Here is a 27,952-nt window from a genome sequence, read left to right on the forward strand (position 1 = left end):
TATAAACTAAAACCTGAAAAGGGTTAGGCTGGTTGCTACAGCAACCATTTTAAGTAAAACCTTCAAAATTGATTTTCTCTTCATGAGTGCAATCGCACGTAATTAATCTTTCTTCTCCATGTTTAAACAAACTTTTTGTCCCTTTTAGCCTATTGGGCCACCTTAAGTTCTTTTTATTAACAAGAAAAATTAGCAGGTTAAGGGGTAAATATGAGAGGTTGTTATATTGGTCATTGTTGGTAGGTGCCTGAGCTTGACGTGAAGTTAATAAATGTATGTATTGTTTTGCTTTGTATTGCGTTACCGGGTTGGTGTTATATGTATAATAGTGAAATTTATGTTGAAAAATATTACACTGCCAACATTCGTGGGCTTCTTACATATCCCGCCTGACGTCGTTTTCATGTTCTTCAAGCCTCAACTTCCTATCTTAGAGAAGCTCTCTCGTCGCAACAGGGCTAGATAATACTTTCTCACAATGACTTCTACGACAGCGAGAGCGAAAGGACCAAGATCGAACAATTACAAAGATTCGCCGCTGCTGAGTCGAACAAGTACAGCCGCAAGCAAAGTCGACTTGATGGATTCCAGCATTGAACTAGCTTCGTTAAAGTTTGTGGGTTTGTCAACTCGGTCACAACAGATCCATGAAATCATACAGGATGGAATTGTGAGTGAATTGAGAGATTATCTCTTGGATAATAACAACGTGAAGATAATCAACAATCTTGACGAAGAAGGCGTTTCTCTGCTACATTTAGCGGCACGATGGAATCGAGTGGAGATGACTCAAATATTGATCGATCATGGCGCTCGAGTCAATATTCGATTGAAGGATGGTTCGACCCCACTTCACGTCGCAGCGAGGTAAGCTAGAGCAGGAGAGATGGCTATTACTCTCCGTCCTGACTGAAAATATCAAGGGTGATCGTAATTTAAGTGCTTTCAGCTTGTACTTAAATGTCTCAACATGGAATTAATTGTCGACAAATTATAAAATTGACATGAAATGACCGGAGGGTTTGTATTTCACAAGCTTGCCTTTAAATTGTAGGATTTGATTACTTTCCTTGAAAGTGTATTTCACCTGGGAAGATATTTATTTTGTAACTGAATACACAACGTCCACAACCCGGAACATTGGAATTTCCAGCGTATTCGTGCGGGAACATAATCTCTTGTTTGATCTGAATACCGCGGAATCATTCCCTAGCAGTTCTAAGTGCCCTAGAATTTTGATGATTTCTCTCAACATTGAAATCAGTGAACGTTCAAAACAACATTTTCTGCTATGTCCATCACTCAAACACAACGGAGATCTCATTTTGCTGTAGTTATAGCATTCTAGCTTAATTTTACAAGCAAGTAACAGAGCCGGTTTTTCTATGTCAGAACTGCGCTCACAAAGTTTACTAGTTCGAGTCCATCAGGGACAGTTTCGAAGTCGTTCGCTTGTGATTCAGTAGTCTTGAGTGTGAAATATTATAATTCAATTACCACATTGTCCTATTTTGCTAAATGCGGTGTCCAAGTGAATAATTTAAACTTGATTTATTTTTGTAAACTATGTAACGCGGGAGTGTCACGTTACGTTTTAAACGAGAAAAACATTCAATTTAACTCTCATCGAAGGAAAGATCAAAATAATAGCTAAACTAAGGTAGAACAACACTTGATAGGTAATACTCACCCAAAAAGAAACACGGATGAATAAATCTGTTGAGGATTTAGACGTTTTACGTGCGACAAAGGAGCATTGAAACAATCAGCAACTCTTAGCGCCAAACTTGAGTGTCTTTCCAGGCGTCCGATAGACTGTTCACAGTCCCCTATTTTTTAGCCTACGTGTAGCCGTACCCACCCCCCGAGGAAAAACGGGAGGGAGGGAACGTCTACGAAGAGCTGACACGAATCGTGTTATGTGACGTCACGCTTTTGCATGGAAATATATAATGGTTCCTTATTGGATAAAGACCGCGAGCAATACTTTCGAGAATACTGATTGGCTAAAATAGATTTGTGCCAAGCCGCAAAATGTCTCACATTCTCCCATCTGTACGAGTTTAGAGTTGCGCTAGTAAGTGGCAACTACAGACGTTCTGAGCATTTTAGAAATACCGGCAACTGATGAGATCCGCATGGAGGATCGAAACCATGGTCTTGCCTGAACTAAGCCGAACAATGGCATATACAACACGCAAAACAGTCCACAGACTTGCGCGTAAACAGCTACATTTGAATCATGTGGTGCCAGAATGACCAACAACAAATATGATATGCGTGATAAGGATCTTCCTACTGTACTTGTAAAAACAGCTCTAATCACAGCCGGGCCCGCGTCACGATATAGAATGCAAGTATAAAGCAACATGTTCACGGTAAATTTCATATTTTGTCCCCCAAAAGCAAATTCGTGGAGACTTGAGAGCATATCTTGCAATAGAAATGAGCCTAAACAATGCATAAACACATGGAAAATTACAGAGGTGTCAAACTCTACGAAGCGACATGCAGATAACAGCGGAAACTATGCAGACCTATGACCTTTAAAAATTTGCCATAGCACGATCTAACGGCTCAACTTTACTCAAAATTCCTCCTTATTAGACAACATGAAGTGCCCTTCATAAACACGAGTGAAGCGACAAAAAAGGTCAAGTGACCGAACAGAGAACGGCAAATGTACAAATGTCATGAACCGCAGAGGTCGCTTAGGCTAGTCAACCTCTTCGAACTTAAATTCGCGCATTCTAGCGAATTTTTCGGCTGGAAAACAAGGCCAACTTTCTTCAAACTTGTGGCGTAGTTGATTCTCATAGATTTTTGTAATTCTTCCAGGTTCTCCTGCAAATTATTTCTCTTCTTGAGGAGAACATGACACTGCCTACAAATGTCCTCTGATGTAGCGTACACATGGAACTTCAAATTTGCGAGCGCGACGTTTACATCAAAGATTGTCTTCTTCTTGTTTTGGACCAAACATCGCTCGTAATCCTTTTCAATCTCTTTAAAACACAATATACACTTGAAAAGGGGACTGAAAAGGGACATTGACTTGCAAATAAACTCCAAAGAATAAATATTTACGAGGCCTTTGTCTGCGCGAGGACACGAATACAGACAGAAAATATAATTTGTTTGCATAACTTACATAAATTACTGTGACGTCACATAACACGATTCGTGTCAGCTCTTCGTAGACGTTCCCTCCCTCCCGTTTTTCCTCGGGGGGTGGGTACGGCTACACGTAGGCTACTATTTTTCCGTGAGATTGTAGATGTCGATCGTTGAACTCGACGGGCCGCCATCTTGATCTCTTGATGCGAGCGAAACTGGAGAGAGTACAAAATGCCCGTGGGTAGGGGTCAGGTGGACGGCACTAAAAAATCCGGAAAAACCCGGATTTTTTTCCGCCCCGTCACCCCCACGCTATTAACCCTACCACCACTGCCCACGGGCATTGTGTACTCTCCCCAGTTTCGCTCGCATCAAGAGACCAAGATGGCGGCCCATCGAACTCAACGATCGACATCTACGATCTCACGGAAAAATAGGGGACTGTAAACAGTCTAGACGTCCGACCGACCAACAGCACAGAGTAATGACCGAACGAACGAGTAACCGAAGGAGTAAACTGACGAACCAAAGAGCCAACGAGCGACCGAACAAACGAACGACTGACTGATTGTGACCTGACGAGACCGACCGACCGAAGGAAAAAAGAAAACGAACGAACCAACGGACGCACTCACGCACGCACGAACGAACGACAAACGCTTGCCGGCCTGTTCGATTACTTACTATTTTTTTCATTTTATTTTTTTTGTTTTTTTATTTTTTTTATTTTGTTATTTTGTTATTTTTTTTTTTTCGTTTATTGCGATTACATTGTTACGTGCATAAAAATGGAGTATGGTGAATGTTTAGGATATGTTCCCTTCTATTTTTTGCGGCTGATTACCATTAATTTTATCTGTTGTTGTTCTTTTCCGAAGGTTTAACTGCCCCGCAGTTGCCGAAGTTCTTCTCAAATCAGGTGCCAAGCCATCCCTTGTCGACGCATTAAACAACACCGCCCTACACCATGCTGTGCGAAGACGTAACAAGGACATGGTAGATCTGTTGGTGCGTGACACAGATATCGACGTCAATGCTAAGACACAGGTTGGAATGACGGCTCTGCATCTCGTGTGCATGAACGGCGATCTTGAAATATGTCGCACCTTACTGCGACATGATGCAGACATCCGAGCGAAGACCGCAGATGATAGCACACCCTTGCACACGGCTATATTCAACTGTAACACCCACCTAGCAGAACTGCTTATTAAACAAGGTCAGTGAGTAGATTTCATAAAGCAACTTCGTTACCAATCACGGTTTATATTCCTCGCGCCCCGTTTTTCTCTTTCTCCCTCCAGAGTCCAGGGAGACGAGAGAGCCTGAGGACAACCTTGTCCATGACGAAGTTTATAGTAATGAAGCACAAACAACCCCAGGCATAAGTACTTGGGAATATTACGAAAAGATTACTCAGGCACAGCTACCATTGTAGTTGCAAAAGTAGTTGAGACATCCTACATGTACTTTAACGAGACAATTCCTCATCGCGCTATCTCGCGTAATCTTTTTCCCTTCCTTCCCCCCCCCCCCCCCCCAACCGTTCTTTCCAGCTAAGCGATATCATGTACAAAAGTTAGATGTCATTGAACAAAACTGAATCGGGGAGAGCAGGGCTCATTGTTATACTGTGACAAATTTGTTATTTGCACTCCATTTCAATGTTTCAACATTTTTGTAACTGGCTGTAGCTTTGAATTAAACTCAATAAACGACGGGTGCGGATTCAGGAATTTTTTTAGGAGGGGGTGTACCACTAAGAAATGGCGTAACCGACTAGTGAGGTAAACAAATTTTAAAAGGGAATACGAAGAAGAAGACGTCATCTCACGGGGGTGGGGGGGAGTGCGCACCCCTGCAATCTCCCCCTAGATCCGCCCCTGAACAGGGCATCTAAAGGGTCTGCTTCTTTAAAAATATGTTTCCCGGCGGAAGTCTTTGACATCATGGCAGCCATATTGGTGTCATAAACTAGTCCTGTGGGATTTTCTTTTGTTCCAAAAATATTGCACGGCTGCTGGCCACGTGAGTGAAAATGCTCTACATGTAGTCGAGAATAAGATGATTATCTCACTAAAGTACGGACAAACGATTCAAAGCTTGAATTAAGCTGCTATAGCCGAGCTCTATATAAGCACTTCCCACTTTTGTCTTGTACATTTAGCCACCTCCCAACTCATCAATGTAGAAGAATACGTGAACGAACCAGACTCTGACCAGGATCGCGCTCTGCACTTGGCCGCGGAGACTGGAAACGTAACATCGGTTGAGCTATGTCTTGAGCACGGCGCCCACGTGAACACACAAAGGGCCACTTTGACGACTCCACTTCACATAGCATCCATGAAGGGTGACCTAGAAATAGTTGAAATTTTGTGCAGGAAAGGAGCTGAATTGCACATGAAAGACAACGAGAAACAGACGCCATTACACAGGTTGGTACATTAGGTGATTTGTCACGTCTTCCAGTAGTCTATTGCGTTCATTGAGTGCGTTTGTGAATGCTTAACATACAGATTATGTAATATAAAACTCTCTGCTCCACGGCAAAGGGTTTTGTACTTACAAGATCGCAAATAAAAAATTGAAAAGCTCTTTTCAACCGTTAATTTCTTTTCAATGCTAAGTTGATTACTTTGGCAAGTGAACTTTTAATCATTAACCATCAAGCAATGCTCGAGTCCCAGACAATAATAAAATAGTCACTCTAAGCCAATTCGCATTTAATTTTTGTCCCCAAAACGATAACCTCTTCCAACCCGTACTCAAATTTTCATTTTTTTATGTCAATTTTTTTAATTAACCTATCTGACGAAACGTTTTCGTTTTTGAATTTTGAAGTTTCGGGTGCCCTTATATCTTGCGTTTGATGCAGCTTGACACTACTAATCAATCGATCTTTATTTGCACTCACTCTTGCTAAAGAAAAAATTACAATTTCAATGACAATATTAAAAGCAAAAATTAGAGTACTAGCTGCCTGGAATAACCATAGGGGCTAGCGAGCCAGGCAGGCAGTTAACATTAGCATTAAATAGAAATAAAATACAGGTCAGCAAGAAAACTTGAGCACAAATGCACACGCAAGAAGAAAAAAAGAAAAGGAAAAACGCTATTTCTATGCTATGAAGGGAGTCTAAAATAGTTTAAGTTATATATAAATACAAAACATCAATATAAGAAGAGCACACAATAGCTATGGCAACTAATAACAGTTATATATTAAACTATAAAAGAAAGACTTGGAAAGGTGACAGAAATGAACAAAATACTAATTTACAGGTAAATTGGAAAACAACACAACTGCTAATAAGAACATAATTAACTAATAATCTTTGACTAGATCGCTTTGACTACTGTCCCCTTTTGTCTGCACTTCTGCTGTAAAAAAAATGGTTGGTATAAAATGATGTTCTTTCATCTCATCACAGAGCAGCCAGTGACAATCGTCTCGCAGTCATCAAAGCTCTTCTTAGTTTGGGCGCGCAAATTGACATCAAAGCCAGTGGCAATTGCACACCTTTCCTTATGGCAGTAGCCGCTGGCAGCGCGGAAAGTGCGCAACTACTTCGTGAATCAGGAGCTGATGTCCACGCGAGCACATCGGACATAAAAAACTGCTTACACCTGGCTGTCGACAATGGACACTTGGAAATGCTTCAACTTCTCTTGGAGGATAAAAAAACTTCAGAAAACCTCTACAAGTCCGACGCGCGTGAAAGGGTGCCTTTACATAATGCTGCTACCTCGCCCAATATTAAGGTACCTATCAATAACTTTTTCGTTTTTAGTTATTCTAGGAGCTTCATTGCTAGTTTTCCCAGGTTGCAAGTCCTTGCGCTTTAAGACGTGCTGTAATCCAGATAAGGCGATAGCCGGTTTGAGTTGTCTCTAGGGTCATTATGTGTTTGGTCAACACATTGTACTCTCATAGTCCCTATCTTCACCCCCAGTCTTCACCCCGCCAGGTGTATTAGTTGGCAACAGCAAATTTAATACTGGGGGTACCCTGCGATCGACTAACATCCCATACGGGGGGGGGGGGGGTTGGGTTGAGTAGATTTATTTCTGCTTAGTGCAACGGAACCTAGAAACAAGTGCCAGCTTAATGTGACATAGCATTCCAGCACAGACTTTGCCTCGAAGATCACAACGCTATTTTTTTAATAGTGGATTATTTTGAATGGTGAGAGAGTTGTATTATATTCAAACTCCTCGAAAATTATACAGTACTAAGTAGGAAGACATGCATAACGGGAAAACTCTTCAGAGACTGTCATCGTTGTAAATTTAATTCTAACTCTGCGTTTCATTTTGCTGTGGTTTGCTATTATTCTCAGTATTTTGAAATTTTCCCCGCTTCTTACCGCGCCTGAGAAAATGAAATCGAAACTTTTTTTTTTATTTTTCGTTTTTTCAATTGTCAGATTCTAGAACTCCTATTAACCAAGTATTCACGAGGTTCCTTTCAAGACCAAGCCCAACAGACACCACTGCATCTCGCAGCTCAGTGTGCTCGGTACACCCACGTGGAGGCCTTGGGAAAAGCGATGTCTGGTATCAATGAGAGAGATGATCATGGCATGACACCCATTCACCTGGCAGCGATGAAAGGAAACAGGTACAAAGAATGACACATAAACCATTCTCTGGCCATGCGGGTCAGTAACCCTACCTAATACTGACGAAAACCGTACTCTAGGAGTTACAATCTTGAAAAAATAAATGAGAAATTAAGACCACCCTCTCTGCCCCCCCCCCTCTCTCCCCCCCCCCCCCCCTTTTCAACGTTGGAGAAAATGGCGCGTTTTGGTTGTAGCGCGAGTTCATCATTGATTGGGGGAGGGGTGTTTTTTTTGTTTTTTTTTCTTATTTTACTATGTCCAAGATTGCAATATTTCGGAGCTAAGCGCCCCACGAAATCACACGACTGTAATGTAGTTTTTCAGTCCTTGCCATTCTGGGCCAAGGATTTATATCACGATGCAATACTTTTAGAGTTAAGATCAGCGTGTATTGTTTTTCAACAAACGCCTATTGTTATTAAACAGTGGACTATTGTAAAAGAACAAGTCATAGAGAACGTCAAAAAGCTAGCGACACAATCATGAACAATGACCTCGAAAATTCAAAAACCTTTAGATAAGGCCGTATCAACATGATCAATGAAAGCCTAAAAATGATTGATTGGTTGTGTTAAAAGTTACTCTCAAGAAGTGCATATAAATATCTATTATTATCATTATCATCCTCATCATTATCATTATTATCATTTAAGGGCCATCATCATGAATCACGCATGCACGAGTTTTCAAATAGAAAAAGTCACTTTCATTAGGCCGTGTTAGTATTCGTGGTATTGGAATGGAACTAGGTTGCAATGGAGACTTAATTGTTCGGGCGAATATCATTTAAAGGGGATTAATGTTATTTTTTTATATATAAATATAACTTTATTTTAAGTGTCAAATTTACATGGAAAACCTGTAAATGTGTTAATTGGGGGCACTGTATTGGGAACACTAATTGGGGACAATGTTATTTGTATTTGAAAAGAATGCCCGCATTAGTATCAGTTGCAAGCTATTTCCAGTCCAATACCCAGACTACGGTCCATTCACATGCGTCTTGTATCATTTAAATTAACAGGAAGGCATGCCAGGTCCTTACTCGCCTTGGTGCTGACGTCAACGCTAGAGACAACGATCGTTGGACACCGCTAATGTGGGCCGCAAGATCAGGCTGTGATAAGACTTCCCAGGAGCTCCTGAATAAACAAGCTTCTCTCGATCACGCGAACAACATCGGTAATACCCCATTACATATTGCATCGTCTTATGGAAATGTCAGAGTGGTGGAACTGTTGCTAAATTCTGGCGCCAATGTGTGCATACAAAACAATCAGGGACAGACTTGCTTGGATGTGGCGGTGCAGTCGGGCGCAGGGGATGTGGCGTTGGCCATTGCTAAACACAAAAGGTTGGTGCAGCAATGCTCATCGATCTACAATGTATAATGGTTTTTCACAATCTCGAGCTCCAGGAACTATATCACCAATGGAGCGTCTTGAAACAATTGGCCAATTTTTGCACCTTTGCAGTTCGTAATCCTTCCAACAGTAGTTTTCCTCAGTCGATCGCAACCCTCTTGTTTATTTCTGGTTTATTATTACTTCTTTGCTATTTTTCTTCTTTAAAAAAGTATGACTGTCAGGTTTTCTTTCAATTTGAAAGGAATTTTGTACATAAACAGAAACCGACTTTTAAAAATATCTTCAAATAACGCTTTCCACACTTTAGTAGAACTAAGTTGTTTTGACATTGTCGGTGGGCTGTCGGTGACAAAACATAAACTGCTTGATAAAGAATCGAATGACCTTTATTGTCTTACGTTCGAAATGTTATTTATTGGACATCGCTGATTGCTCTAGATATCCACTTGAACAGTTTACTATCACTTATTAAGACGAGTTTACAGGCACAAGTACGGGCACGGGCACCAGTCCAACACGGGCAATGTCGCAGAACTGGAATGAGCAGGGGTACGGGTACGAGCACAGGTACAGTCAAGGGCACAAGTACGGGCACAGGCACGGGTACGGGAACGGGCACGGGCACGGGCACGGGTACGGGCACAGGCACGGGTACGGATGCGGCAACGGGAACGGGAACTGGCACGGGCATTGGCACGAGCACGGGTATGACAACCGAGACGAGCATGTCTGGGGAGCAAGCAACAGGCGTGTTTATTTCTTCTCACTCGCTCCTTTTATTCCACCAGATGGCCAGAAATTCTGGAATGTCGAAATGTAAATCACGAGCCACCAATGAAAATATTAATAGAGTATTTTCCTGAAGCCGCTTATCTTGTGATGGATCACTGCATCAAACGTTCGTCTCACATTCAAACAGATCCCAACTACACCGAATGGTACGATTTCCATCTTCTGGACCCAGGTCCTGATGACGAGACAAACCTCGCAGGAAACCGCTTCTTTGGGCCCACAACAATGGTGAAATTCAATCGCGAAGGTCTCCTCTTACATCCCTTGACACAGAAGCTCTTAGATGTCAAATGGGCTTCATTTGGGCGATACATATACTACTTCAATCTCCTGACCTACTTAATTTTCTTGATTACGTACACCATATTTATAGTCACGGAGAGAAATGTTCAAGATTTCAATCCGACTAAATCAGAGAATGAGACCGACAAGCGTGTTAAAGTCACGGAGATTTTCATCAGGTCCACCGTGTTTAACGGAGCTGTGTTATACGTCGCCTTGGTCTTCGCCTTTGCCCACATCCTAAAAGAAATATTTCAGCTCTTTGTTCAACGGAGACGATACTTCCGCGATCCCTCTAACGTCACTGAATGGGCTCTGTACGTGACAACACTCTGTTTTATGATGCCTTATATGCTAACAACCAAACAGCTGGAAGAAGTATTTGGCAGCCTGAAAAATCCGCGAAATTTGTGGATCTTTGGAATTGTCTCCATCTTCTTGTGCTATGTGAATGCGATTCTGTTCTTGAGGCGCTTTCAGCCCTTTGGAATTTACGTATCCATGTTCCTTGAGGTCTTCAAAACGGTAGCAAGAGTATTTTTGGTCTTCTTTATTTTCATCATCGCATTTGCCGTTGTGTTCTTCGTCCTTTTCAAAGAACAGGTACGAAACTATGAAGAAAGAAACTTTAAATTAAAACAATGTCACTTTTTCGTGGTGAACTTGGGTCCACAGTTTACATCTTCGGTATTTTAGGGCACGTTCCTTTAAGGTGATCTGAATCAGGATCAGAGGTCCAAAATCACTCCGATCATGGTACATCAAAGGAACCGATGAATCCATTCGGGTCACGGATTCATCGGTTCCTTTGAAGCACCACGATCTTGGATCACTGTTCCTGATCAGGATCACCCCAAAGGAACACAGCCTTAGTCAGCTAGAAAACGATTGGTGTTCTCTTAACAAAACAGTTTCCAAATTTTATAATACTGAGTACAATTCTTTGGGTCTGCCCAGACAGTTCAGTCGCTTCCGAGTTATATTCGTCCAGAGCAAAACCAGGATGAATTCGATGATTCGTTAAATACTTCTTTACATTTATCCGCCTAAAGAAACGATCAGCCAGGTTACCCACCATAACATCATACATGCAAGTGCTGTTTCACACTAAGGCATGTTATCTCTTTTGACAGTATTAGTCAATCCGCCTCCGGCCAGTTATCACCCGCTAGTCTGAAGACGTTGATGACTTTACTTATCTTATTTTCGGATACAAACGAGACGTATAATTTAGTCAAAGCACGCGTTAATATGCTTATTCTCAATTACTTTTCAGGAAGCGTTTAGAAACGTTGGTCGGTCGATTGTCAAAGTGTCCGTTATGATGGTTGGGGAGTTTGAGTACCTCACGTCTTTTATCGAAAGCATCGGCAGCAATAATGAACGCACAGGGAACCCTCTGAATCCATTTCCGGAGATTGCGCTCACCTTCATCTTCGTGTTTCTCCTTCTAATGTCGATTATTCTTATGAATCTTCTGGTAAGAAACTTTAAGCTGATTTTGAAACATTTTATTGGCTACTTCTTTTGGTTTTCAATTGAGTGTCGTAAAACCAAAACCAAAGTAATCACTCTAGCCAATCACATAGGGCACAGACAATACAGTGGAACCAATCAAAATTCGAAGTAATTACATGTAGCTGATGTGAAGAGCGCAAAAATGCATGCGAACACGTCACAATTGGTTTTTGTTGTACTTCTGATTGGATGAAAAAGTGGCGCGAGTTTTTTAAGCCAATCGCGTGGCGTGGAAAGTGCAAAACTAATTACTTTTCGACACTCAAATGAAAACCGCTCTATTTATTTATTTATTTATTTATTTATTTATTTGCTGCCTCAATGTCGGTTTGCTTATCATCCCTAATGACATGTGTCGTCGTACTCTGTAATTACAACCCTTTCAAATTATGCCGTGTACTGAACATGTTAAATTAGTTCGAGTCCCCGTTATTTCTTTTTCGCAATATATTGAAATTAAAACAAGTACCACGCTTATTGAAAATTAATTTACGTTGTTTTAAAGTTCTTTCTAACCATTTATCGCATCAGGCAACATTTCCAGTATCAGGGGGGTGAATTTCAGTCAAGGAAAATAAAGCACAGGGACTCTAAGTGGTTGTTGTTGGTCGTATTAAAAAGGTAGTCCTACAAAAGAGGTCTACAGGTAAGAAATTAACTGAACATTCATTTGTTTGGGCCAACATGAAACGGTTGTGAAGATAGGTGCATTATTTTTTAAGAAACTATTGTTCTCAACCAGACCGGTCGAGGTGACAAAGTAACATAACCACTTGTTCAACAAACCTTTAGAAATGTTAGCCATTATCATGGCAAATGAGTTTGGTTTGATTAAGTATTCATAAAAATACGAGCTGTGTTAACTTATTTGATATAAATAATCATATCATTGGCCAAATCATCACAGCACTTTATTTCCACGCCAGGTTGGCTTAGCTGTGGGTGACATCGAATCCGTACAAAGAACAGCCACTCTTCAGCGAATGGCAATGCAGGTTTCATTTGTGGCCGAAGTTGAGAACAAGTACCCGAGATTCATCACGCGCAAAATTTATAACCCGTCACTTGAGTTAAAACCGAACGCCTACAAAGGCAAACTCAGGTTTGTTGTCTTGTTTTTAATCTTATTTTCAATCATGTCAGTTTAATGTAGTTTGATTTCCTTGCCCTCTTCGTTTTTCCATTTATCGGTACCCATTTATATACCCATGGGGTGAGGGGGGAAGACACGGTCTCAATTTACTCCGAAGTATAAATTGGGTTCCGGAGAAGTGTCCGGGAAACCTTGAAAATCATTGAAGGGTGACCTGCTATGCATACAGCATCACATCTAGGGTGGTTAGCCATCGTTTTGTTTGCCTCAAGCAGCAGAACCCGGAGTTGCTGGCATCAATGGGTCAGTTTCTAAGAATTAAAACGGACTTCACTTAGGCTTTCCGTTTACCTACATTTATATTAAATCTGATTGGTTCCATCATAGATTATGAGCTCGAGATTTCTATCACGCATAGAAATCGAGAGCGAATAATCTAATTGTTTTAGTATAAATCTTCTAGTCGTTCAAAACTTTCTCTAAGCCTTCAAAGACGGCAAGAGGCAGCTGTCATTTTGTTACGCTATCTATTACAGAATAGATAGTCAGTAGCGTAGCCGATCAGAGAACGGCATTCGTGATAGAACGCTAGTAGATTTATAGTAAAAACTGATAGAAAACTCCGGCTTATGGCTAGTCAGTCAGACTTTAGGCATCCATTATTTCACCGTTATACCCGCAAACCCAGTAATACATGATATACAATTATGCATAAAAAATAGCAGCAAGGGACAATTCATTTAAATGTAATTAGCGGATTTGGTGAGGAAGAAGTCCGCGTTTCTTACTCCCCCCACCCCCCCCCCCCCCCGCCCCTCCCTATTTTCCTTTGGGTGGGAAATTAAAAATCTGTCCTTTTTACATTTCTGTTTACATGCAAAAATGTTCAGAGTGCATTAGGCAGTAATTAGGCAGTATCTCACTCCACTTTGCTGTCAATTTTTTTAAGTTTCCGGAAGGGTACAGAGGTCTCCGCACCCCTTTTGTTTTCGCTATAGCAACTGCGACTCCCTGTTTCTGAACTAGCTGGATCCGCTCCCGTTTCAAACACTACTGATATTCAGACAACCAAACTGACTTGAAGTGGCGGAAGGCGGTTGTATTAATAACAAACTCCGAGGATACTCTTTTGGTCTGTCACGCGCTCCTTTCAAAGGTTTGTTAGGGAGTGGGGCGTGCGTGACGCGTGACGATCTTGACGCGTTTTAGATTCCTGGCAAACTATACCTGAGATGTTATATTCCCCTGACTACATTTTCTTTTTCTCTTTGCAGCAAATTCCATGCTTGGCTAGCAGGGCAAGCTAAATTTCTCGAAGACGAAACTTCCTTAACCCCTTGTGAGGAAATGAAAGAGTCCACCATCTACGACATTCAACAGCAAGTGAACAAGACCAAGAAGCGAGTCAAGACTCTGGTAAGGACGATGGAACTTCAGAACCGCTTGTTAGTCATGATGGCGAGAAAAATGAATCTCGGCGTAGAGGCAGATGAATTGGACACCGGAGAGTGGGTTCCTGAGGCTCAACCTGGGCCAGCTTATGGATTACTATTAGGAGATGACCAAAAAAGTGAAGATGAAAAAGAAGATGGCAAACGTCAAGTTGCCCGGCTGTAGGCTTATTGTTAGTCTCCTTCGTATCAACCATCGACGTGTTACTCATATCTTAAAATAGATCAGTTAACTAAGGCTGTGTTCACACTTGGTTCTCAAGCAATGGTGCCTTTGCACCGGCACAACATAGTGTAGCGTTCAGACACTGGGTACTCAAAGTACCCAAGTGCCATTTAGTGCCCGAGTGCAAGGTCGAGACGGTGTAACCGGGCACGCAGACGGTGCCCCAATTCTGTTATGAGTACAAGGAAAAAAGGTGTGTTCACATTAGTGCTCAGCGCGCGAGGATCGTACTTTGGGTGCTATGCTCAGGCACCAAATGTGAACATAGCCTTTAAGTAACTAAAGATCACTTATAAGTTATTTGTACACATTTAGTGCTAAGCGCATACATACATATTCTTCACTTCGCGACACGGATAAAATACAATATTATTGGTAACAATTATTTCAAAAATGAAAACTTAAAAACTTAAGTTTAAGCTTACATGATAGCGAGCATTGTTCTCAAGGCTAATACTGATGTAAACTTTATCATAACGTTTTTGGTTCAAGTCGTTTTCTAAAGTTTGATTGTCTCTAGCTATTCACTTAATTTAAGTTAAGACATCTCCCCATGAAATTCTAATTGCTTTTAACAAAACAAACAGTTACAAACTTTTGATCTGTATTCTGACGTCAATTCTTGGTTATCAAAGTGGTCCGACGAACAGCTTTCGCATATCAAACTTTACCTATTGTTATGGTTAGGATTTTTTGAGACAATAAAGCTTTTGTTGTCTGTCCGGATTTTTCGCTAAATTGCACTCGGCTTCAGTCGGATCCAATCGGCAAATTGTCGGTGATGACATTTTTGTTCCCAGTGGTAGTCTACTTGGGGAAACACAGACAGACCAGCAGGGGGTAAGTTAGTGATTGTCAAGAGTACGCCAAAAGCTTGAGTAAAACTGTTGTCATACCTGGCGTGGACAGGTAACGTTTTTCGGCCTAATTAGACCTAACTACAATTCGATTTTTTTTTTCGGAGGAAATTAAACCGTTAACAAGCCGTCAGTGAAAAATTACTTAGAATCCAGGAATATAAAGAGTTAAGGCGTGTTGTGTTGCCCGTGCGGTTGGTGAAATTGCTGTTTTTCGTTAAAGAATTTTGACGAAAAACAGAGCGTTTTAACATCCAATCGCCTTTCATTAGACTTTCTAAAAGTCCTTTCCAATAATTCTTTCCTAGCCTGTTGGTTTCGCTTCTTCGTCGCTCGAGGGAGATGAGATAAATAAGCGAAAGGATTGTGGTAATCCTGAGGTCTCGGTTTAGTTTCCCCCTCTGTCACTAGCTGGATTATTGCAAAGTCATCGCACTGCTAAATACATAATGTTAGTTCTTTACATCTTCCATTAAGTTAGGTCGACAGGCTCCGCACATGAAACACAAATTATGCAAAAAGTAAGTTGTATATATGAATCCAACGTGCCTTTTTTTACACGTAATTCATTATGCTTGCTTGTAATGTGTGCTTATTGACGGAGTGAATGGTGGCAAATACACGTCTGAAAATTTCAGCGTTTTACTTGACGGAAATACAAAAACTACATTGCCTGAAATGACATGGTTACCTCCTTCCTCAACTCAAATCTTTGTTGAGAGAGTCACGTGGAATTTGAGCGCGATAATTCCGTTTGGTAATTTGTATTCACGTTACTTTCCGACGTCGAAAGCATCAAAAATGGAGATCTACGTTGGTAAAATTTGTCAGCAATAGTGACGTTATATTCCGGTAGGTCACGTCATATCTCATATTAAAACAATTTTAAAATATGAGCTCGAGATTTCTATCGCGTGATAGTTGACGAGGGCAGAGCCTTCGTCAACTATCAAGCATAGAAATCGAGAGCGAATAATCTAATTGTCTTAGCATAAATATACTAATCATAAAAATTACAATTTCCTCGATTGTGATTGGTTTGAAAAACTGCTATTTTCCACTAATTCAATTGCCAAGTTGTTATCGGACAATTTGTTATGGACAGTTTGTTATCGGACAGTCTAATAAGCCAATCACATTCAAAGTTGTGGTTTAAATCAACCAATCACATTGAAAGTTGTCTTACGTGCGTGCGTGCATGCGCTCTTGTGTTTCTGGCGCCTAATTGCCGGTAAGAGGCGCATTGGCCTTAGAATGTTTACATCTCCTTTGTAGGTATTTTAATGCAAATTTTCTCTTTCTATCATAACTTGGCTATTCTTCTTTTGTGGGAAATTGTAATTTTTATGATTGATTGGTAATAAGACTTCGTGTCGTCCAATTCGGTCTGTAATCATACTCGTGTTAACAAATCGATTTTGTTATCACTCTTATGATAACCGACCAAACTGGACTCCACTCAGTCCTATTACCATTACTAGTCGTTCAATACTTAATCTAAATCCTCTTCACAGACACTTCGAAAACGCCAAGAAGCGGCCGTCATTTTGTTATCAAGGGCACAGTGCTACGCTACTCACTATCTATCACAGAATATAGGTAGTGAGTAGCGTAGCCAATCAATAGACGGCATTCGCGATAGAACGCTTGTAGCTTTATACTAAAAACATTTAGAAGCACTCCAATACTTCGTTAAATAGGATTAAACGTAAGTTTTATATGGCCTGTCCATAGAGGCCTCCACTGGCGACTGCTCATCTCGCGGGTCATAAAGGAAGTCTTGAGCCAAAGCTTTCTGTTCCTCCATCATAGTCGTGCCCAGGTTTCCGTCGTCTATTTCGGCCTCGGGATCAATTTTTCTGGCTAATCTTCGTAACACTGTATTCTGAGCCTCAAGCACATTCACCAGCCTTTTGAAGCGCTTCTTAGTTTTGACGAGTTGTTTTCTAATCTCGGCGTACTCTGATAAATTGGACTGTTCTTCTTCAGTGGGAAGTCCAGAGTTAAGGGCGAAGAGGTTCTTCATTCCAAGGAGACCTATCAACCTGCAGGTACAAATAATGTAACTTTTGAATTTTGCTCTTTAACTGTTTCTGTTTACATTCTGTTAGACTTTCAGGAAAGTCGATCGCCTTGTTTATTCCGTACCCGTCGGACTCACTACCACCCCAGTCATCACTAACAAACAATCCTTATTGAAACTCTAATAAGTGAACCTTTTCATGCTTTCTAGTCCAAGCTTAAACCATACTAAATAACAGCATTATGCATTCATACCTCCACCATCGAGTTGGACAGTTAGGCCTGAAAATCAGTGTTGGCTGGTAAACTCGCCGCGTGACGACTCTTGGGTATCTATCTTCTACCTCAGCTACAAACTCGACTTGCATAGCCAACCTCTTAAGCGTAGCATTCTGGCGAATAGCATCAATGTCACCCACAGCTAAACCAACCTGAAAAAAGAATTTCAAATGAACAGGTTTCAGTGAGGAAAAAAAAGATAATTGCTATAAGCGCGGTGGCTTAATTTATTGTACCAAGAGAAGATCCAGATGACCCTCTTTCAAAGAAGCTCCACAACAGTTCGGGCATAGCCTAAACTTTTAAAGTTCGTCGTTCGTATAATCCGTGTTAATTTTCTCCATCCATAACCATTCTTGTTCTTTCATGTTATGTTATCATCCCCTTGGTGTTTTTCTATCTTAGTAAACTACTATTTTCAAGTTTTCCTTCGATTTAAAGGTAATTTAGTACGTGGCCAAAATAACTGAAAATGTCGTGACTTAGCTCCTTTAATGATATCTATTACAAAGCCACACAACTGACCAATAAGGTGTCCTCCTTAAAATACCAGCGCAGTATGACTACAAGCTAAACATAGATTGAAAAAATTATCACTGAGAGAGGCACAGGTATGGAGGATGTGTTCTCTTAGATCATTTGAACCCAGATCGAGCAAGTCATCACTTTAGACCCTACTCTCGCAGCGCCTTTCTCCACCCAGATGTACGGGTGAGTCGGGGCAAATTATATGGTAAGGATAACCCCGTGGTGGGCTAGCAACCCATCCAGAGGGAATTTCAACTGAAAATAGCCTCGCGGTATAGGACACCTTGGAAAGAAAAACTGTGTTTTTCTGTAATAGATACTGGCGTTTTTCGATTTGTGTCTTTCGTTCTGTTTCTTCTCGTGCCCTCTAGCGTCACGCTCGACGGACTAAGAAAAAAGAGGGGCTGCTCGTAGTGTAAAGTCATTATATATTGCAAAGAAGCGAAATGCCTTCAATAAGAAAAAAAGAATTACTTCCAAATGATACTTTTGTACATGCAAAGGACACAAACACATGCAGCAAAAACAAAAAACAAATCATAACGAAACAAGGACGATTAAGAATGGGGAATGTTGAAACGAAAGATGAATGCGCCATACCGTTTAAACAAAATATTCAAACTCTGTGGATCACGCATACTGGCCGAAGACAGAAGGGAACCTTGGTTGTTTACCATTTTCACGGAGAAACCGGTTCGTGAGCAGTTGTGCAACTGGCCGGATGGCAAGTTCCGTTTGGATTGGCCATTTACTATTTACTCCAAAACCCCAAATTTACCGAAAGAGACAAGGGCGAGTTCGACCTCTAAGATGGCGCTTGCAAATGCAAGCGTGTTTTCCCTCTCGGATAATTCGGTTGGAAATTTTTGGATTACCTCTCAAGAAGTTCCGCTTATTTCGAAAATTTCCAGTCGGTCGAGCCAAATTGGGTAACCATTTAAATTCTGACCCGGACATCTCCGGAATTTTGGGGTCAATAGTAAACAACCCTTTTATTGCTACCTACCAGCAGGTTCATCAGAATGATAGTCATAAGCAGCAGGAAGATGCTGATGAAGACAAATGAGGCTTCTGGGAACGGGTTAAGAGGCTTATCAGTCGATGTACTATTCTTGTCAATCGTGTCGATAAAGGTGTCTTCGAAGTCAATCTCTCCGACGGTCATCACCAAGACCATGATCAAGGCCCGTCCCAGATTCTGAAATGCCGGCTGTGGGAGAACACAGGATAACCTCAAATCGTTGTAGCTGGAGTGGCCCTCCATTCAAAAGTTAAAACGGTAAGTTTTAAAGTCTAAAACTTATCTCTAACGTTTTAATCTCACAAACCGTGCCGATAGCATGAGAACAGGCTCTTGCGGCGAGTGCGAAAAAAATTCGGCGAGAGAAGCGAGCAAACTCCAGACCCAGAACGCTCTCGGTTCACTCTGTTCGCCCTAGACCAAGCTAAGCTCGGCTCGCCGGTTTTTTTTTTTTTCTTTTTCATCCTTGTACCCAAATTGAGAGTCGTTTCACAGGCTATTGTTCTGAGTACGAGTACTTAGCTAAATACGAGCAGGCTGTAAGAGTAACAGAGTGTTCGCGTACGCATGCGTAGACGCATAGCACAGCACACACTCATTCACTGAGGTTACATTACTCACCTGCTCTTTAAAGAGAACGAAGAAAACAATTGAGAAGCCAACGAGGCAGACGAAGAAGACAAACACAGTCTTGAAAAGAGTCTGAGTGACTTCTAGAAACATGGTCACATAAATACCAAATAGGCGAAATCGGCGGAGAAACAGGACCAAGTTTGCGTAGCAAAGAAATATTGACGTCACACCCACTATCCAAAGACGGTCGGGATGCATCATGGCCTTGAAATAATCTTCAACGACGTCATCAGGCATGACAAATGGTATCATGAAAGCAAACGCCGTCCCATAGAGCGCCCATTCCACGGCATTGCTGATTTCCATGAAATACTTAAACCGCTCGATTGATATTTGCAGTATCTCCTTTGAGAGATGGACAACTGTAAAGCTAAATACTATGTAGGACAATCCTTTCCGTTGATACGTATCTCTCTCGTAATACGAGAAAAGCCGATGTCTTCCGGAAGCAAACTCTTCTCTTTCGATGACAATAAAAGTGGAAAAGAGGGTGACAAAAACCAGGTAGGACAGAAAGTTGAAATAGTGGACGAAGCGCCCGAGGGTTGACCATTTCTGATTTAACAACACTTGAGTCAACGGGTGAAGGAGTAGCTGTTTACGCTCGTGTTTCACCATAGTACTCGGCCCAAAGAAACGCCGCCCGTTTAGGAAAGCAGGATCGTCGGGGCCTGGGTCTAGAAGACGGAAATCGTAAGTAACGGTGTACTGTGGATCGTTGGAGCTCGTCATCTCCGATCGTTTAACACAGCGGTCCATCAACAGCTCGGCACTTTCTGGAAAGTGCTCTATTAGGAGCTTCATAGGTGTGTGGCCATGTATGTCCTTGTGTTCCATTAATTCAGGCCATCTGCTATGTCGCAAAAAGACAAATTATTAAATATATCTGTTCAGCAATAAAGTTTCTGATGATGTTGTATAACCTGATATCGAGCTATACTTAGGTTAACTGTACCATCATTTACTATATGGCTAGCTCCGTGAGCTGGCAAGATGAACCGAATCCTGCGCTGTGATTGGCTACCCGTGCGGGGGTGATGACGCTGTCTTTCCCGCTCGGCATTACCCGCTGTGTCCCGCAAGAATTTCTCCGAAGGCCATATCAGTAATAAATCCTTTATTAACCAAGCGTGAGGTCAAGATGGCTGGATATTGGCCTCGTTCTTTCTATGCGAATTTATGGACCTCGACTCCGTCTTGGTCCATAAACACGCAAAAAAAGAACTTGGCCAATATCCAGCCATCTTGACCTCACGCTTGGTCAATAGCCCATATTTCTTTCCACAATTACATTCGCCACTGTGTGCTTAAAGACCAAAGTTCAAAAAAGTTAATTTTACCTTGGATGTGTGACCATAGCCAACGCCACTTCACTGTTCCCTGCCTGGGCTGCTGTCTCTAAACACGTGAGACTCTGCCTGTTGCAAACGTTCAAACTTGCGCCATTTGTTAACAGCAAGTTTACAATGGTCACGTGATCCTGCCGACAGGCAATGTGCAGAGCGGTGTCTCCGTCCATATTGACGTCGTCCACTGGCACTTTGACATTCAGTAGCTCTTGACATGCCTTCACCCGGCTCAACTTTGACGCCCACATTAATGGTGTCCAGTGGTTGTTATCCTTGCTACATACGTCAGCTCCGAGTTTCAGTAGAATGGAGCAAGTTTTCCTGAGTGTTGGAGAAAGGCTTCCCATAAAATATATGTTTCGGACAGGCTTTTATCAACTTAAATTTCAAAAGGCTAGTTTAAAGGAGCTACGTCACGGTTTGCGCACCTTGAAAAGTTCAACGTAAATTTTTTCTATAGTTCGTTGTTTGTAATCCTTGTTAATCTTCCCCATCTCTAACCATCCTTGTTCCTTTATGGTTTATTAGTATCTCTTTGCTGTTTTTCTATCTTAGTAAACTAATATTTTCAGATTCCCAACAATTTAATGGTAATTTTGTAAATGGCCAAAATACCCTGACTTAACGCGTTTCTTTAAACCAGAGTGAGACGCTTTTTCAAACATTGAAGTATCTCTAAGGCCTACATATACTGTGAGTTTAGAATTTTTAATCTATTTCCGAAATGCATGCATGAGGCCGGGTTCAAGTCAAGTTAATTCTTTTAGTTCCGAAGCGCTTTCTCAGAAATAAATCGTGCTTCAAACAACTAAAGCCTTCAATTTATCGTGGGAGCAAGATTATTTTTTCTAAGATGTACTTGAGTCTTTGATTGAAGCTTTACATTTAGGGAAGGGTTGTTCAATGCCAGATTTAGCTAACCCAGGATTAAGCGAGAATTTTAATTTCAGTTTGGTAACTTTTCGGTAAGGTTTTCTGTTTATATTGTTTGTCCTTCAGTTTTGATTTTGAGTAATCTCAAACTACACAAAACATAATTAACGGAAACATTTTTTGTAAGAAATATTAATACTTTGGTTAACTTTTAATCCTGGGTCAGTGCGTTAACCGGCATTCGAACAACCCGGTCTTGATGTACACCGTGTCTTAAATAAATTGTATCCTCTAGACAGTCATCATCATCGTCACCATTTCTCTTCACGCCAGTATGCGTATAAGGCCTCAGTTTCTGTCGCCAGTACAAAACCGTAGAATATCATTTGCGGGCTTACTTTTACTCGTCGAGGTTTTGTCTGGTTGCATGTTGTCTGTTTCTAGCTAGTTATTCAACATCCAACATCAATCAACCACTTTACCTGTGTCCATTCATGACTGCATTATGAAGTGGTGTCCGTCCTTGCTCATCTCGTTCATTCAGTCCAGAGGCGACTCGTCGCGCCAGCACATCCACCTGTTCGTACCTTCCGTACTGGGCAGCAAGATGCAGAGGGGTTTGTTGAGCCTCGTCATGGAATGTGAATCGTGTTTGTTTGTCCAGAAGTGCATTCATTATCTGGGTAAGCAAACAATGGGAAGCATGATGAAAAGTAAAACAGTGGAATAAAGTTTTAAAGTAATGGAATAGTCTGAGAGAGAGAGAAAAAATTAAGTCTGCATACGAGCAGTGGCCTATCTAGCCGGCGCTTATCTCCGGTTTCTGTAGCGTGAAGCGACTAAGAGTATTTCTACTCCCCCTGGATGAGGTGCTAGTCCATCGCAGGCTTACCCCCTGCATTAAATTTGCCGGTACCCATTTATACACCTGGGTGGAGAGAGGCACCGTGAGAGTCAAGTGTCTTGACCGAGATAACAACACAATATCCCCAGCCAGGGTTCGAACCCTGACCGCTCGATCCAGAGGCTAGCGCACCAATTATGATCTCCACTATGAATTAAATGCTAGACATGTCTACTCTGTGACCATTATTTGGCTATTTTTACTTCGCTTTTCTTTTTCCTTCACGTTCCTTTAGGGGTCTTATTGGTGTTTAATGGTCATTGTGTACGTTGGAAAGATTTTCCCCTGAACGTTGACAAAATTAAAGTGAATAGTCGGCATAAAAATGTATCGCTGAGGAATCGAAGATCGACCTTTTCCTTGACTATCAAAGTCGAACTAAGTTTTTAGGTTTAAATGATGTCTCTGCCCAATTCATTCCGCTGTTTCTAATCCTTTCTATCAAAAACATTCTGTCTTCGTCGTGAAAAGTGATGACGTCACAAGAGGTACAAGGATGGTTGTCCCTCTGCCCAGATTTTGTCGGGTTCAACAGTCGATGGTATATTTTAAAGTTTTCTGTAAAAACCTCTTCAGCTCCGATTGAAGGTGTTGCATGTGCATGTTGCAATTCCTTTTATACTTATTTTTGCGACTGAATATAGTGTTGGAGATGTACAATTAGGTGCAATAGTAGAAGCATGTCTACCTATGGGAATCGCACGAAATTTTTTAGTCGCTGCAATTGCTTCTAAACTGATCTGGTTTGGAATATCAGAACGCAACGAAAAACCCAGTAATGCAGTTTTAAAACTGACATTGGAATTGTAACGTACCCTGACATCTTTTACCATAGCAGCATAATGCAAAGGAACTCTCTCTGTGACATCAGGTCTATAGAGGTTCCACAACACAGAACTTTGCTTCAGGAGCATGAGCAGTGTCTCTAGATATTCGTTCTCAACCGCCATGTGAATGCAGTTCTTCATGTGAATATCACTCGTTTTGATGTCAGCTCCTTTCTGAAGAAGAAGTTGAGCACATTTGGTCTGACCAGCGGCTACAGCGTCCAGGAAAGGCGTGCTGCTTTGTGCATCACGTGTGTCAATGGGCACGCCATGGTCAAGGAGAAACGAAATGATGTCATCCCGTTTAAACAAAGCCGCCCTGAAACAGGAGCATATAAATGAAACCCATTAGTAACTGTAAACCCTTCTGAAGGACTCAGAAACCCAGGAAACGGGACTTTAGGGATTTAAAATCCAAACCATTCCCTTAAAGAGCATGCCCCCGTACCCTTCTAGGACCTTGCGCCTTCGGCGCTCGTTGTTTCGTAAATCGGTCGCCATGCATTTTTCCTAGGGCCGCGCGTGTGCACAGTTGAGTTGTTTGGAATTTTGTCTTATCGCAACATGTTTAAAGAGGCCTCTGACGTTCATGCAAAAAGTAGAACTATAAGTCTGTATTTCATGTGGAAACGTTTGAAAGGTTCCTCATCGTTCTACCACATTGTATTCGTATTTGAGTAAACATTTTTATATACGTTTAGTCCCTTTTGACGATTTTGAACGATGGGATATCCATAAATAGGTTCACTTGAATTATGACTCGAGTTTCTAAAGCATCTAACGAACAGTGACGTGAACAGGGGACTGAATATTTACTTATGAAGGACCGATTTTGAGTCTGCGTTCTTGACATTCATATCAGCTCCTTTCTGGACCAATAACTCGACCATTTGCAAATTTCCTTTCACTGTTGCCACGTAGAGAGGCGTCTCCTTGTTAGAATTGACCGCGTTTATGTCCGCGCCGTGCGCAAGACACGCTTGCGCCGTCTTCAGATCATTTGTTCCCGCCGCCAGATGAAGAACTGTGTTGCAACCCACGTCTCGATCGTCAAACAACTCTGTATTTTCCTTCTTTGCCTCAGTTGCTAAAAACAGGTGAGAAAAAAAATGGTGAGTAGACAAAAATTGTACCTATCAAACACCAAATTGTTTCAGTGGCCTACAGAATCATTCACCAACAATTATCATTTCACCCAACATAGACAATCCCTCTTCACGTTAGGTACTAGATGTTACCATGAAAGCAGCCATACCAGCAGGTCAGTGATGCAAACACCTTTTCAGTCATCACCCGAGTTGCGGTTATCAATTAAACGGAATTTTATGAATGATTAATCCACCCTCCCAATACTTCTGTTGTCAAACCCAAATATAGTTAATTCAGATCCACTATAACTGAACTATCTGCTAATATAGCCTTCTGAACGGGCCACCCACCCGCTCGCAAAATCCTGGCAGCGACGTCACTGTTCCCATTGTAAACAGCAGTATGAAGAGGAGTCATAAGTTCTGTGGATTTAGCTCTTATGTCGGCTCCTTGGCCAAGAAGCATCCTTGAAATGGCGGCATTTCCACTGACACAGGCTAGGTGAAGTGGGGTCATGTAGGCGGAGTCTTTCGAGTCGACGTCAATTTTGGCATGATGTACAAGAAGTTCCGCCACTTGGTCATTTCCTCGGTGCGCTGCAAAGTGTAATGCCGTGCTACCATTGGTTGATACTAAAGAAGGGTTTGCACCCCTCTCGATCAGTAACTTAGCGGTTGCCACGCAGTTGAATCTAAAAAAAAAAATAACAAATTTGGGATGTTCAATGAGTAGAAAATGTAATACAAAAGGGTTACCTGTGTCTAGATCGAGGAAAAAATGGAAATGACACCCAACCGTTGAGTTCGTTTTCCAAACTTGCACAGCATTCTCAAATGTTACTCGGGATTTGAGCGGTAATTCAGTCGAAGACAGCCATATAAATCACCAGTGTTAATTGAACAACGTTTTACAGATCTGATGGGTCTGTAACCTCACTAATATGAAACAGTACTTACTAAGTGGTATGGTGAGTTCAGTTCCCGTGAATAGGCAATCCTCTATAACTTCAAGTGTCTTCTGGTGCCAAAATCCCAAATTACATATACTAGAGATTGTCTCCCTTTCACTAAGCTGGGCCAAGTTTCAACTCTTTTTATATTGTAAAATGGAATCTGGTATAACATTTTTATGTTTAGAATTTGGTCTGAAACTTGCCTGTTCAGTCTTCTAGCATAAAAAACGAATCGATGAAAATTGAAAATCTCACCGAAATATCTCGTTTTAGTTTCTGTGGCTTCAGAATGTTGATTTTAAGGGGTACAAAACGTGAATTTTCAAACGGCGAAAATAGAACGACGTAAACTTTCACCGATTTACTTTTTAACGTAAACTACTTCAGTGTGTATGAATGAATGAAAGACTTTATTTAAGTGTCAATGATATTTAGCTTAAAATAACTACTTGGGGACACTATTTACACATTAAATATACCTTAGCTACATAAAGTTAAATTAGTTACAATTTATTAAATAATGTATAAAATCAGCATGTTTGAAAAGCTCATCACGTAACACTAATTTAATCAAGTAAACTCTGTGATTCTAATTGATCCAGCTTTTCGCTCACAGTGTTAGCAGCGGCATTCATTTAGGTCATAGTTAATACAAGGGAATGGTTATGAAACTCGACAAAGTTCTTTGTTGTATGTTTTTGTTCTCTTTTTTGGCCTTGACCGCGCACGAAACACAGAAACTAAGCAAAAGAAACGTTTTGGTTACGTAACTCATACAAAGTGCATGAGCGCAAAGCAAAAGATTGTGCACGATCGTGGATCTCGTGGCATCTTTGTTTGCTCCTTTGATGTCTGCCAGGCTTCATAACCGTCCCCCTCTATTAACTATGTTTATTTTCACCATCTTAAAGCCTTTCCAATTGGATTATATTAGAACTTGAAGTGAAGTGAAGTGAAGTGAAAGACTTTATTTAATGAGGGTGACCCGTGACAGTAACTTAAGTTACTGATTAACTTGGGGCCCTCAGCTTAAAATAATTAGAATGCTAAAAATATATTATTTACAATAAAATGCTAAAATACGATATTATTTACAATAGAATACTTAATTAAGTTACTATTAAAAATGGTTACAAATAATAAACTGGACTTACAATTTCAAACCTACTACGAATAATAAGAGTTAAAAAATTAATAATGTATAAAAATGTATACATTATGACTTATGTATACATTATAACTTGATGAAGTTTCTCGACTTTTTGTGCAACCAATTCATTGGCAGATCTACCAGAAATATTATTTCCACTTGCATTTACAGTACTTCCAGGTTTTTTTGTTGTTTTTCGGTTTCCTTGTTTGTTGCATTTTTTCATAATCTCCAGCAACACGCAGTATTCAATGATCGGTGCATTTCTAAACCATTTCAAAAAGCGACATTGCCGCAAATCCCAAAGCACAAATTATGAGGGGCTGACAATCCAAAAGTGCAGCTAGTCTAAAATATTACGCATCTCGAATATGAACTTGATCTTACCTAGCAGCAATGTGCAACGGTGTCAGCTTGTCCTCTCTCGTTCGGACGTCAATGTCTGCACCTTGATCTAACAAAGACTTGGCACTGTCAATTTGGTCGTTTTGCGCCGCTTTGTGAAGCGGAGCGATTCCAGCTTCGTTTAATTTGTCGATACTTTTAGTGATATCCCTTTTTCCACGTGCCTCATTCACAAAGTGTACAATTCCATCTCGCACTGCTCCGAGCAAAGCGGAACCGCGATAAATTTTGAGTTTTTCAGCTTCGCTCAAGTCCAACGTTAGTAATTCTTCTTTGGTATTCTCCCTGACTTGGCCGTTCTCCATCATGCAATGGCAAAACTACTAATAATCTTTATAAGTACTGTTCATCTACAGCAATGCTACGATTTTGGCCTTAGCAATTAACACAATGCACAAAATGCACTGTTATTCCGTCCTGTGAAAACTTTGCCTGGGGATTAATGAGGTCACTTTTCCTTGTGATACAAGCGGTTTTCTATACCACCATCTAGCTCTTTAACTACCCACAGTCGGCGACCTCCTGTGGTGAGTGACCGCAGTTTTGAAGTTTTGCATTCATATAAAAGATGGAATAAAATGGGAATATT

General features: G+C 41.1%; 2 protein-coding genes across 2 annotated transcripts; one reads left to right on the forward strand and one right to left on the reverse strand.

Annotated features, from left to right (window-relative positions):
• Positions 1-300: 300 nt before the first annotated feature.
• LOC149117371 (uncharacterized) lies at positions 301-15,200 on the forward strand. The gene is made up of 10 exons (XM_089283021.1): positions 301-867; positions 3,996-4,336; positions 5,285-5,555; positions 6,552-6,882; positions 7,548-7,741; positions 8,770-9,099; positions 9,901-10,789; positions 11,463-11,666; positions 12,631-12,806; positions 14,072-15,200. The coding sequence occupies exons 1-10, from the start codon at positions 479-481 to the stop codon at positions 14,412-14,414; spliced, it is 3,468 nt and encodes a 1,155-aa protein (XP_089139147.1). The 5' UTR covers positions 301-478; the 3' UTR covers positions 14,415-15,200.
• Positions 14,834-27,946, reverse strand: LOC110061586 (transient receptor potential cation channel subfamily A member 1-like). Its single transcript, XM_089283025.1, has 10 exons — positions 27,346-27,946; positions 25,207-25,547; positions 24,584-24,854; positions 23,756-24,086; positions 22,519-22,715; positions 21,155-21,484; positions 19,803-20,664; positions 19,167-19,370; positions 17,609-17,784; positions 14,834-17,376 (listed from the first exon to the last, which is right to left on the reverse strand). The coding sequence occupies exons 1-10, from the start codon at positions 27,669-27,671 to the stop codon at positions 17,034-17,036; spliced, it is 3,381 nt and encodes a 1,126-aa protein (XP_089139151.1). The 5' UTR covers positions 27,672-27,946; the 3' UTR covers positions 14,834-17,033.
• Positions 27,947-27,952: the final 6 nt, after the last annotated feature.

This window comes from Orbicella faveolata, unplaced genomic scaffold (assembly GCF_042242905.1).
Source record: "Orbicella faveolata isolate gen_17 unplaced genomic scaffold, um_ofav_v1 contig_12, whole genome shotgun sequence".
In the NCBI taxonomy this organism is placed as follows: Eukaryota; Metazoa; Cnidaria; class Anthozoa; order Scleractinia; family Merulinidae; genus Orbicella; species Orbicella faveolata.